The 13,536-nt window shown below is 44.9% G+C and overlaps 1 protein-coding gene across 1 annotated transcript in view; it reads right to left on the bottom strand.

Annotated features, from left to right (window-relative positions):
* Positions 1-208: 208 nt before the first annotated feature.
* The window catches only part of LOC145343975 (ADP-ribosylation factor GTPase-activating protein 2-like), a 58,153-nt gene continuing 44,825 nt past the window's right edge, over positions 209-13,536 (bottom strand). Inside the window, exons 12-16 of the mRNA XM_080190566.1 lie at positions 11,008-11,148; positions 10,736-10,859; positions 10,459-10,549; positions 2,208-2,329; positions 209-1,994 (exon numbers count right to left, since the gene is read on the bottom strand). Coding sequence (XP_080046692.1) covers positions 1,974-1,994; positions 2,208-2,329; positions 10,459-10,549; positions 10,736-10,859; positions 11,008-11,148 — 499 coding nt within the window. The 3' untranslated portion in view covers positions 209-1,973. The remainder of the gene's footprint in view (positions 1,995-2,207; positions 2,330-10,458; positions 10,550-10,735; positions 10,860-11,007; positions 11,149-13,536) is intronic.

Here is a 13,536-nt window from a genome sequence, read left to right as displayed (position 1 = left end):
TGGACTTTAACCTGGTGTTGTGACACTTCTTACTGCGTTTACGCCAGTCCAAAGCTGGCATCTCCACATCACTGTTAGAACATTACATACTCTTCTCGCTGCTCCCCTTCCCCACTGACTGTGTTCCCAGCCCCTTCCCCTGCTGACTGCACTCCCCTCCCTCCTGTCTCTAATTGAAAGGAACTGATTAAAGATAAAGACAAAGAGATTTGATATCGAGAGTGAGCTGCTGCCTCATTCCTAGATTGCCATTTATTCATCATCAGCTTTACAAAGTTTTAGAAAGATGTATGCAAGTTTCTGTCAGGCTCAAGTTGGGGATACTCCAGTGAAATAATCTACAGTTAGTTATTAGCTCAAAGTTCATTCATTGAACATCTCATCTCCAGCTCCCAGGAATGGCCAGAGACAAGACAGGTGATCCCAGTCAGACTCTTGTTGCGTCCCTCTTCTGGTCACTTACTGATGCCCTGAGCAAAGTAATCAGGCTACATCAGAACTCACAACTCCAGAAGCTTAGGATTGATGCTCTCTGGTCATCAAGGACCTGGCATTGATTGATGTTACCCTTGAAACTGCTGTGAATTAAGGTCCATGGGGAAAGAGTTCAGGGAAAGCAGGGGAAAAAAGAACAATTCATAATACTGCAGATGCCCAAGTGCCTTCACCTTATCCCTATAGAGCTGGGGCGGATGTTGGGACAGGGTTTAATACGACAGGCAAGGAAGATGCACGTTATTCAACCTTCCAACTTTAAAATTCCATTTCCAATGAGTAAAATAAATAAAGTTGAAAAAACAACTGCATTAACTCATGTAACTCGACAATGATCATGTGAGCATCAGACATCAGTCAATCAACAGCAATCACAAGCACACTGTGGAGAATATTTTGTTTTTTGCCTTCTTAACTACAGTTACAAAAAATACAGTTTCTTAGTGCACAAGCCAGTTGCTCCCATGATGGTCAGAGTTCCTGTCACCATGGGTCACCTGGCCTTTTCAATTCTCAAACTCCTAAATAATAAGGCAGAAAAATGGTTTGGCAGAAATTTGGGTTCACACCAATTAGCCAGTTCAATCCTCAGCTCCAACAACTCTCTTGCTCTCCCCTCATCCCTAGTTGATAAGGTTCAACAGGGTTTAAAAAATTACAATTCTACAAGAAGAATTGGGGCTACATGTACAGAAATTAGTGAAGGTGGTATAAGCGGTTGAGAAGTTTATCTAAAACAGAACATTGGATCCTTGGCTTTATTAGCACAGTAGAAAAGAAATGAAGTTTTCCAGAACACTGATTAGGCCTGAACTGGTCAATTCTGGGCACCACACTTTAGGAAGAATGCCAAATCTTGGAGAGGATGCAGAGGAGATTTACTATAATGGAAGCAGTTACGAGGGGCTTCAGTTAAAGAGAGACTGGAGAAGCTAGGATTATTCTCCTTAGAGCAGAGATGATTAAAGAGAGGGATTTAGATAGAGCAAACAGGCAGGAAGTGTTATTAATGACAGAAGAATCAGTAACTGGAGTTCACAGATTTAAGACTGTTTCCAATCGCATTTTTTTTTACCCACACAATTGTGATCTGGAATCACTCCCTGAAATGGCAGTGTAATTTTCAAAAGGGAATTAGACAAGTACAAGGGAGAAACTCTTTGGGCTTTTTGGAAAGAGTAGGGAACTGAGACTGAACTGGATAACTTGAGCAAGGAGCTGCCAGAGGCAGGGAGAGCAGAACGGCCTCTTAGTGCTGTTGAATTCTCAGAGTGGAGAGGCACAAAGGTAGAAGCAACCCTGTTACATCACAATCACTGGCTGTGGAGACAAATCAAGGGGCAAACTTCCCCACCTCAACTTTACAAATAAATTCAAACATTGCTTCAAGGGGCACTCAAAATCAAATACTGATCTCTGGAAAAATCCAGGTGATAAATTCGTGCAGATTGGAATCATTTCTCAAGTCAGCTCCAGTCTCAGTACGATCCATAGTGATCCTGTTGACAGTGAGAAACCACAATGGTAAGAAACACAAAAGACATGAGGTTCATTATCAGAGCGTGGGTAGGAGGGTAGGTAATAGATCAGAGCGCAGGGGTTACATTTTAGCTCTCAATCCTCATTCAACAATCCACAGCTCTTCCTCCCTCCTGTCCCCAGGGTATCAGTTCCTGGCCAAAGTGCCATGAGCCAGTGAGTCTGCTCCTCACCTGAAGACTGGTCATAACTCCATTGGCAAGCACAGACAGCTTTCCTGCCATTGTTTTCACTCCTTGTTTGAAATGGGTCATATCAGGTCCAGAGGAGAGCACGTTACTCACTGTGACACCATCTGAAAAACAGATAACTCCTATTAGAGGATATTGCTTGACAAAGCCAGCACAAAAATAAACATTCTGTGAGAATGTCACCAGGAGTATGGGGTGTGTATGTGTCAGAGATAAATTATTCCCAGGAGTCAGCCATAGCTTCTCTCATAGTTGGGTGGATAATTACACCCAAGCCTCAACTCTCTCCATCTGCCTCTTCCATGGCTTAGGGTTAAGGGTTAGTAGTATTATTATTAATAAACTTGTTGAATCTTTACTCGTGTTTGTCGTTTGTCCATCTTGCAAATAAGAACACCAGTGTAAAACCTTAGAGTAAGCAAACTGGTCAAAAGTATCTGAGGATAACAGGTACAACATTGGCATCCCAGATGGGACTAGTCGAACCTTCAACCCGGTATTCTCTAACACTCTGTCTGAGCCTGAATTAAGAGGGCAGGTTAACCCACATGACTGCCAGTCTTAAGTGAGTGAAGGGCTAATACAGATTCGACCAGTAAATTGGGCTATAAGCCCAGTGTCTGTAACTCAAGGTGGACAAACTGTGTAGTTAGAACTAGAACAGTCTAGGGAATTTGGGTAAAATCTACGGAAGGGAATTTAGTGAAAACCAGACCCCTACCCCAATCCCTTACCTATACTCAAGTGATGAATCCTAAAAGGAAATAATTATGGCCAGTCATGCCGAATGGGAGGAATTTCTCCGTTCATATTTGAACTATAAGTGGCCCAAATGGGTTCAGTGAGGTGATGCTCTGAAATCGGATCTGGGATCCGAGGGACAGAATTGCTGGAGTTGTGCCCATAACAAAGTGGGTAAAATGGCTCCCAGCGTAGGAAGGCAATTGCAATCGCCAGTTGTCTAGAACAGCTCCTTGGTAGAGAAGCAGAGATTATCCAGGTTAAACGGGATAGAGAGGACCAGGTAACCCAACTAAAACAGGACTTAATGAGTGTTACTGTGCGCATACAACAATTGGAAGCGGAGGTAGACACACGAGAGGAAAGCAACCAAACCAATATGATATATATAAGCCAGTTCCAGGTTCAATGTGATAAAGCCTACCAAAAGGCACAGCATGCTGTCAGTGAGAGAGGCTGCGCTGCAACAGGTAGAGGAATTTAAACGTAAATGTGACCTGCAGGCTGCAGCAAAAGTTTTACACCAAGCAGGAAAAGCAAATACAACCTGAGCAACAGATCACTCCAAATGCCTCCATGAAATTGCAGATTTAAAATCACAACTAGCTATAAAAAGAGGTGTAATGGGTGCATACATCTCCGAAACAGGGAATAGTGACCCAAGGCTAAAATGGGGGGATTGAGAAGAAGATACCTGCCATTAAGCAACAGCTAGCGTCACTGTTGATTGGGGACCCCCACTTCTCTTCCCGGTAGTGGAACCAACGGCACCACCTAATCCAGCCCCCACCTCGGAAAACTCAGTCTCAGCTCCTAGTTCTATTCCCATCCCTATAAATCCAGTCACTAATCCAGTTCCTGTACCGATGAATCCGGTCACCACCCAATGACAGGACGGACAGAACCACAATGTGACTTACGTAACTCATCATGACACAGCTCGCTGACAGAGCTAAAGCGATTGGAGTATTCGAACCCTCCAGGGATCCACATGCTCGCTTTGACCAGATCACCCAATATCATGTTCTAAACAGCCTAGACGAGGCAGAAGAGGTTAAACTTATTTTGCTATGTTTAAGTCCTGCCATCCATTCTGCCTTACCCAAATCCCAGAACGTGGCTGGGGGAACCTTACCAGAAACGAAGGCAGCCGTTCTGGCCGCCATAGACTACAATAGGGATGACCCGGTACAAGGCTTAAACAACTGCCAACAAAAGCGAGGGGAACACCCGATGGCCTATGCTGGCCAACTATGGAACCAAGTTGTTGCGGTTTTCAGCCAATTAAATAGAGTTCAATTAAATGCATGCCACCGGTCCACATGGATCCGGACCCTGATAGCACACGCCACCGAGGGGAGTCGGAAAGCCTGTGAGAATTTTGATCCTGATGATAATACACATACAGAAGCCTGGGCATCCACAAAATGACTTCTGTGGGGAAACGGGAAATCAGACAAACAGACACCTCCAAGCCCACAAAATACAGAACGATGAACCTGATCCACACAGACCTGGCCCTGGTTTGGCGTAATGTAGGGGGAGGTGGAAACAGGGGATAGGGGAACTCAGCCCCATATACCCCTGCCAATCATCGATACAGAATACCGCAGCCCCGATATATTCCCAACCCCAGGTACAGGGAACAAGATGAAACAAATCCCAGATATGCATCCATCCCACAAGCACAGTGTTATAACTGCAGGCAACCCAACCACTTTGCCCAGGACTGTAGGGCAGCACCAAATTTCAAGGGACCAGCAAACCCCGCACACCCATACACCCCAGCTGATCGCCGCGCAGGGAACCGAAAGGCTGCACAGGACATAGGCCCAACCCCCGACACCGAGAACAATACAGAGCTGAGCCCAGAGGCCCATGCCCACAAGCACAGTGTTATATCTGCGGGCAACCCAACCATTTTGCCCAGAACTGTAAGGCACCACCCAACTACCCCAACCACAACCATCTCAGTGGTTTCCCAATGACAGACCCCGACCCATGCCCTCAAAGGACTGGCCCAACAAGCCACTATAACCCCTACCCACCACCCCCAGAACCAGCACATGCACCCTCGGTTCCCGCCCCAATTTACAGGGTTTCAGGAATAAAACCCTAACCCAGGGGACCCAGATGAAAAGGATGGGGAACCAGCAAACCTATGACGCCCTTGGTACCAGGACTCCCAGAACCGTTTGACCCGGTACTCACTACCAGAGGTGGTAACACAGCCAAAGCATAAGAACATAAGAAATAGGAGCAGGAGTAGGCCATCTAGCCCTTCGAGCCTGCCCCGCCATTCAATAAGATCATGGCTGATCTGTCGTGGCTCAGTTCCACATTCCCGCCCTCTCCCCATAACCCTTAATCCCCTCGCTTATCAAAAACCTATCAACCCGCATCTTAAAAATATTTAGCGAGGCAGCCTCCACCACTTCAACGGGCAGAGAATTCCAGAGATTCACCACCCTTTGAGTGAAGAAGTTCCTCCTCAACTCTGTTCTAAACTGCTCCCCCTTTATCTTGAGGCTGTGCCCCCTAGTCTTACTGTCCTTTCTGAGCGGGAAGAGTCTCTCCACCTCTATCCTATCCATCCCATTCATCATCTTATATGTCTCAATGAGATCTCCCCTCATTCTTCTAAACTCTAACGAGTACAAGCCTAGTTTATTCAGCCTCTCCTCACAGCTCAACCCCCTCAACTCCGGTATCAGCCTAGTAAACCTCCTCTGCACTCCCTCCAAAGCCAAAATATCCTTGTGTAAGTGCAGTGACCAAAACTGCACACAGTACTCCAGCTGCAGCCTCACCAATGCCCTATACAGCTGCAGCAAGACCTCCCTACTTTTATATTCAATCCCCCTCGCTATGAAGCCCGCCCACGTAGGTTCCCTTCACTAAGGAAGAATCAGGATATCACAGTCCAGATTGTAAATAGTTTTATCTGTCCACTCCACACATCACCCAATTGAAAAGGCCTTCTTATCTGCCCACATTCCATTGCGTCATAATCTTCCAAAACACCACAGTTTGGTTGTGGGATGAAGAGTCTATTGTTACACTGTGCCATAGTCCTCCAACAACAAGGACACATGCCACATACCCAATATTTTATTTTCACGCCCTGCAAACTCCTGATCCCACTCAACCCCATTAAACACTGATTGCTGACCAACCCTTCTTATGATACTATTGGGCCTTTATTATTCATTTACTTATTTCTTTGTTTCTTTTTTCAAAAAAAGAGGGGAGTCATACGACATTCTCGTAATGAAATCGAAAAGAGAATCAGATATTAATAAGAATTAACAGATGCTACCTTGATCTCCCCCAGAACCAACTACATACTTCTCTGCTAGGCTTCAACTCCACTTTCCCACCCATTCTTCGATTCCCTGAGACACGAAAAATCTGACTATCCCAGCAGAGGAGGATGAGAGGTGACTAAATAGAGGTTTATATGATGATGAGGGGGATTGATAGAGTGGACGTGCAGAGACTATTTCCTTGGGTGGATGTAGTTGTTACTAGGGGGCATAACTATAAGATTCATGGTGGGAGATATAGGAGGGGTGTCCGAGGTAGATTCTTCACCCAGAGAGTGGTTGGGGTATGGAATACACTGCCTGCTGTGATAGTGGAGTCGGACACTTTAGGAACTTTCAAGCAGTTATTGGATAGGCACATGGAGTGATTATGGACCTTGCTCGCACCGATTATGATTGAAAGCGTTTGCTTCCAGCAGCCACAGAGCCAAAACTCCTGCCGATTTTATGGACTTCAGCATGGTGTTCGATAAGGTCCCCCATGCAAGGCTTATTGAGAGAGTGAGGGGGCATGGGGTCCAAGGGGATGTTGCTTTGTGGATCCAGAACTGGCTTGCCCACAGAAGGCAAAGAGTGGTGATAGATGGGTCTTTTTCTGCATGGAGGTCGGTCACCAGTGAAGTGCCCCAGGGATCCGTTCTGGGACCCTTGTTGTTCGTGATTTTTATAAATAGATGTGGAAATGGAGGGATGGGTTGGTAAGTTTGCTGATGACACGAAGGTCGGAGGTGTTGTAGGTAGTTTGGAGGGATGTCAGAAGTTGCAGCGTGACATAGATAGGATGCAAGACTGGGCAAAGAAGTGGCAGATGGACTTCAACCCAGATAAATATGTACTGGTACATTTTGGCAGGTCCAATGGGATGAAGGCATATAATATTATGGGTAAGACTCTTAGCAGTGTGGAAGATCAGTAGGGTCTTGGGATCCTGGTTCATAGGACTCTCAAATCAGCTTCGCAGGTAGAGGATGTGGTTAAGAAGGTGTATGGTGTACTGGCCTTCATCAATCCAAGAATTGAGTTTAGGAGTCGGGAGATAATGCTGCAGCTGTATAAGACCCTGGTCAGACCCCACTTGGAGTACTGTGCTCAGTTCTGGTTGCCTCATTACAGGAAGGATGTGGAAGCCATTGAAAGGGTGCAGAGGAGATTTACAAGGATGTTACTTGGACTGGGTGGCATGCCTTATGAGGATAGGTTGAGGGAGCTTGGTCTTTTCTCCTTGGAGAGATGAAGGATGAGAGGGGGCCTGATAGAGGTGTATAAGATGATGAGAGATATTGATCAGGTGGACATTTGTTGGACATTTTGAATTGTTCCTTTGAATGTTTCTCATCATTTAACACAATACCTTCTAGTTTATTTACTCTATCAACTGTAGCCAGTTCTCTCCTCATGCCTGTCTAATTAGGTTTTTACAAGTTTTAAGAGTCTGGTTTGGGGCTGGAATGTATTGCTTTCAAACCTAAAATAAAATTCAACTGCATTATGATCACTCTTTCCATGTGGATCTTTTGCTAATTAAACTTGCCTCAAAATGTTTTCAGATCTAGTATTGTGTAATCTCTTGTTGGCCCCAGAGTTGAGAGTTGCAATGCATTTTTTGGAGGGGCAGTTAGCACTATAAACTACTCCCATCCCGCCAGATCCCTGTTATTCCTAATCTCCACCCATAACAATTCTATTTACTGATCTTGTGAGCCAAGATCATTTCTTGCTAATATCCTGTCATCCTTTACTACCCCACGTCTTTTGTCATTTTGGCTGCCTTTCCAAAATGTTAGATACTCTGGATTATTTAGTTCCCAACCGAGGTCACCTTGTAATAATTTTTTTTGTGATGACAATTAGATATAAACCATTTATCTTCATTGTGCCACTAGTTCATCCACTTTAATGTGAATGATTCATGCATTCAGATAAAGAGCCTTTCATTCTTTTTTGATGACTATTCCCTGCCTGTATCTTACTCACCGATGCACAATTACTAAATGGCACAGTGGTTCACACTGCTGTTGCACAGCACCAGGGACCTTGGTTCAATTTCGGCCTTGGGTGACCGTCTATATGGAGTTTGCATGTTCTCCCTGTACCTGCTTGGGTTTCTTCTGGGTACTCTGGTTTCCTCCCATAGTCCAAAGACATGCAGGTTAGATCCCTGGTGCTGTGTGCTAACCACTGTGCCACCCTAATCGTGCTGTGCCAAGAGATTAATTCCAGGATCTTTCAGTTGAGGTGGTCAGCTTGACTGGGCATCATTTAAAAACCAGAGACTCACTCATCCCCAACTTCATATTCAAGGCCAATATTCCTCCTTCCATCAAAACCAGCAGCCAGCACAGCCAGACTGGACCTGAACAGTGGGGCCTTATACCTGCTTTTGCAAACCCTAGCTCATCAAACCCAACTTTTCTTTCAGTTCTGGACACCACCTCACCCATCTTTCCACAGCCTCAATTTTCTTTCTCTAGCTGAGACCCACTCACTACAAGTCTCTTTCTGCCATTGATCTTATTCACCTATTAAATTTCCTTCCCTAAAGTGAAAATAATATATAAACTCTTGCTAAGAGTTTGCTCTTGCTAAGAATCTCCTGTTAAGAATAGGGAGAGAATAGAGGGATATGGACTGAATAAGGGCAGAAGGTTTTTTTTAGTTTAGTTAGGGCATCATTATCGGCACAGGTTTGGAGAGTCGAAGGGCCTGTTCCTGTCCTGTGTACTTTTCTTTGTTCTTAATCTCTAATGTCAATTGTGCAGAATTCCAAAATGCTTCATTCTCCTAACCAATCAATCTCCAGCCCTAGTCTATCATCTTCTGCAAGGAATAAGCTCACTCTCCGTCTGCTCGAAAGGCTTCCCGTCTTGTGCACTGTTCCATTATCTTGCACCTTATTGTCCCTAAGAACCTTAATGAAATTCTCTCCAGCTGTTTGAAAGGATTTAATTTTCTCAGTATTTAGCTAGCTGAGGGCCCAGCATACCCTGCTCTAGGCATGACATTCTCTACTTCTACCTGCTTCACATTTGTGACCATCTGAAGACACAACATCAGCTTCATATTATCATGAGTGCTACTGACCTCACAACACACTTGCATGCTACTACGTTGAACATGGCTTGTGGGACACACAGGTAAGCCTCAACTTCCTTTACTAAACACTCCAAAGATCAAAGGTATCAATTATGTACCAGCCACAATTTCCATCTCCTTGCCACTCACCATCCCTAGCTGACCACACCCAGGCCACTGCCTGAAGCTAAATCAGACAGTTTGGTGCTAGATAAGCTTCTGACCACATAACTGCTCCATCACCAAAACCATCTACTTCTGTCTCCAGCTCATCTGAAACATTGGTAACCTCGAGACTCCTCTATTGCAACACATTTCCTGTTGATTTCTCATATTGAATCTTTGAAGAATTTAATCATAAAAAAGCTACAGTAGAGAAAGAGACCACTCAGCTTATCAAGTCTGCACCCACTCTCCACCTTAGCTCTTCCCTCCACCTTATTCCCTACATCCCGCACATTTACCATAGTCAATGCACCTAAGCCACACATCTTTGGACTGTGGGAGGAAACTGGAGCACCAGGAGGAAATCCATGCAAGGGAGAACGCGCAAACTCCACACAGGCAGACACCCAAGGCCGGAATTGAACCCAGATCCCTGGTGCTATGAGTTTAAGTTTATTTATTAATGTCAAAAGTAAGCTTACATTAACATTGCAATGAAGCCACTGTGAAAAACCGTCATAGCCGCCACATTCTGCAGTCCTTTCAGGTATACGGAGGGAGAATTTAGCATAGCCAATACACCTAACCAGCACATCTTTTGTGCCAGGGGAGGGAACTGGGGCACCCAGAGGAAACCCACGCAGACATGGAGAGAATATGCAGATTCCACACAGATAGTGACCCAAGCTGGGAATCGAATCTGGGTCCCTGGAACTGTGAGGCAGCAGTGTTAACTACTGTGCCACCATGCCACACCCAGCTATTGTTTCCAGGTTCAGTTTCTGGACTTTCTTCCTCAGAACCCAGCTCTGGGGTCTAGCTTGGAGCCATTCCACTGGGGTCTCTGTTTTTCTTGAATCTCCAACAGGCACCTTGGTACAGGTTTTACCAGTAAGCCGTCTTACCACTGGTTCCATATAGACACTCACCTGCTGAGTTTATTCTGCCATCACCAAAGAGGTCTGAGGAGCTGATGGAGGAGTTTGCAGACAATCGATCCAGCCTGGCCCTAGCTTCATACTGAGACATGATTGGAGTAAGGGTGTGGGTGGGGAAGAAGACAGCAGAGGTCAGGCGGCAAAAAATTAAAGACAGCAACAACCAATCAGGATACAAAGGTTTCAGAAAGGTCTAATTGGGCTCATATATAGACCATCTGCTCCCACGTTATCCTAGAGAGCTGCATCAGCCATGCCTAGTACTAACCTCTGTCTGATCCTCTTTCCCAAAGAACATGTCTGAAGAAATGGCCTTGGCATTGCCAAATTTCTGCTGAGCCTCCTTCGGTTCAGGAGGAACAACACTGTCTAATTTCCATCGACTTGCTGGCCTGTAACCAAAAAGCAATCAGAGGAAATGAGATTGGGCAGTATTCAAAAGAAACATAAACATGCAGATGACAGGAGGGGGGTTAGTGAGGACACACACAAGTACACACGCGCACACATGCAGCTTGGCAAGGGTTACATAATTCTAACCGCTCAATTGCTGGCTGGCTGCTCGAGATGTTGATGTCAAATTCCTTGTGCTGCTCCCTCCCTAGTATCAAGCCATGTCCACTATCCATCTGCCAGTGTGGGCCGAAACTCTCACCCACTGCAAAAGGGTTATCCCGATACCTGTGGATAACACACAACAGAGTCAATGGTCAACTTAAATGGTTTATTGAGTCTACCTCTTACACAGGGTCCATGGCAGTCTCAGGTCCCAGAATTCCACCAAGACAAGTCAGTAAATCTGGGAATATGTGGTCTTAGCACTAGACAAAATGACTATTATCATAAGAACCAAAGTGATGGATATTGGTCATTCTTACCCAATCTGGGCAAATCCACCACATAATTGATTCTCTGATACTCTTCCCATAATACCATCCACTATCACCTCTGTTCCCTCTTTGAGGCTCTCACCTCAGTCCTACCCCCCCATTCCCTCTCTCTAATGACTCTCCCTCAGTCCCATCATCAGTTCCTCTCCCTGACACTCTCCCCTCAGTGCCATCCCCCTCATCTCTGTTCCCTCTTTCTGAGGCTCTCCCTTCAGTCCTACCCCCCATTCCCTCTCTCTGAATGACTCTCCCCCCCAGCCCATTCCTTCTCATTGGCTTCCTCTCTCTTGACACTCTTCCCTCAGTCCCATTTCCCATCGCCCTGTTTCTCTCTGACAGAATCTCCCTCAGTCCCAACTCCCATGTCCCCTCACTCTGACAGATTCTCTCCTCAATTTCATTCCGTGTTGCTTCCCCAGAGTATTACGATGTTTACTTTTTCCATATATTTTTCCAAGAATTGTTTAGAATTAGAAGTTCACCCCACTGGTTGGCCACACTTTACCGCAAGACTCCTTTACAATGTTAAACATCTTAACCAATCTCCTCCTAAGGAAAGTAGGATCACATTTCCCCCCTCTGTAAATCCTGCCATGAATCTTTCTCATATCCTCTGCATGGCCAGGATATCATTCCCAAAGCAAGGTGCTGAAATCTGAAGATAATATTCCAGTTGTAATCTTTAATCCTTAACTTTTATAAAATCCTTAATTTTTATAAAGCCTAGGATACGTGCTCTTCTCAAATATTTGTGCATCTAAACTCTTCCTTTTCTCTTTTTTATATTTTATTACTTAATACAGAATTTCACTCTTTATTTGGAACTCTTAAAGTGCATCAAGGTACATAAATCCCTGAGACCTGATGAAGTTTACCCCAGGACATTGTGGGAGGCTAGGGAAGAAATTGCGGGTCCCCTAGCCGAGATATTTGAACCATCGATTGTCATAGGTGAGATGCCTGAAGATTGGAGAGTGGTAAATATTGTGTCTTTGTTTAAAAACGGCTGCAGGGAAAAGCTAGGAAACTACAGGGCAGTGAGCCTCACATCTATGGTGGGTAAACTGTTGGAAGGTATTTTGAGAGTAAGGATCTACAAGCATTTAGAGAAGCAAGGATTGATTAGGGACAGTCAGCATGGCTTTGTGAGTGGAAAATCATGTCTCACAAATTTAATTGAGTTTTTTGAAGGGGTAACCAGAAAGGAGATGAGGGCAGTGCAGTTGATGGTGTCTACATGGACTTTAGCAAGGCCTTTGACACGGTATCGCATGTTAGGTTGTTGCATAAGGTTAAATCTGACAGGATCCAGGGTGAGGTGAATGGATACAAAATTAGCTTCTTGACAGAAGTCAGAGGGTAGTTTAAGAGGGTTGTTTTTCAAACTGGAGGCCTGTGACCAGCAGTGTGCCTCAGGGATCATTGCTGGGTCCACTGTTATTTGTCATTTATATTAATGATTTGGATGAGAATATAGGAAGCATGGTTAATAAGTTTGCAGATGACACTAAGATTGGTGGCATAGTGGACAGTTATCTCCGACTGCAACGGGATCTTGGTCAATTGGGCCAGTGGGCTGACAAATGGCAGATGAAGTTTATTTTAGACAAATGCGAAGTGATGCATTTTGATAGATGGAATCAGGGCAGGACTTACTCAGTTAATGGTAGGGCATTGGGGACAGTTACAGAACAAAGAGATCTTGGGGTACATGTTCGTAGCTCCTTGAGAGTGGAGTCATAGGTGGACAGGGTGGTGAAGAAGGCATTTGGCATGCTTGATTTCATCAGTCAGAACATTGAATACAGGAGTTGGGATGTCTTGAAGTTGTACAAGATATTGGTAAAGCCACACTTGGAATACTGTATGCAATTCTGGTCACCCTATTATAGAAAGGATATTAAACTACTAGGATGCTACTGGGACTTGATGGATTGGGTTATAAGGGGAGGCTGGATAGACTGGGACTTTCTTCTCTGGAGCATAGAAAGCTGAGGATGATCTTATAGAGGTCTATAAAATAATGAGGGGCACAGCTCAGCTAAATAGTCAATATCTTTTTCCAAAGGTAGGGGAGTCTAAAACTAGATAGCATAGGTTAAAGGTGAGAGGAGAGAGATACAAAAGTGTCCAGAGGGGCAATTTTTTCACACAGATAGTGAGTGTCTGGAATTAGCTG

Source organism: Carcharhinus amblyrhynchos, chromosome 6, assembly GCF_965287045.1.
Source record: "Carcharhinus amblyrhynchos chromosome 6, sCarAmb.v2.hapA, whole genome shotgun sequence".
NCBI lineage: Eukaryota > Metazoa > Chordata > Chondrichthyes > Carcharhiniformes > Carcharhinidae > Carcharhinus > Carcharhinus amblyrhynchos.
Note: the sequence above shows the minus strand (reverse complement) of the source record. Positions and strands in the feature narration are given on the sequence as shown.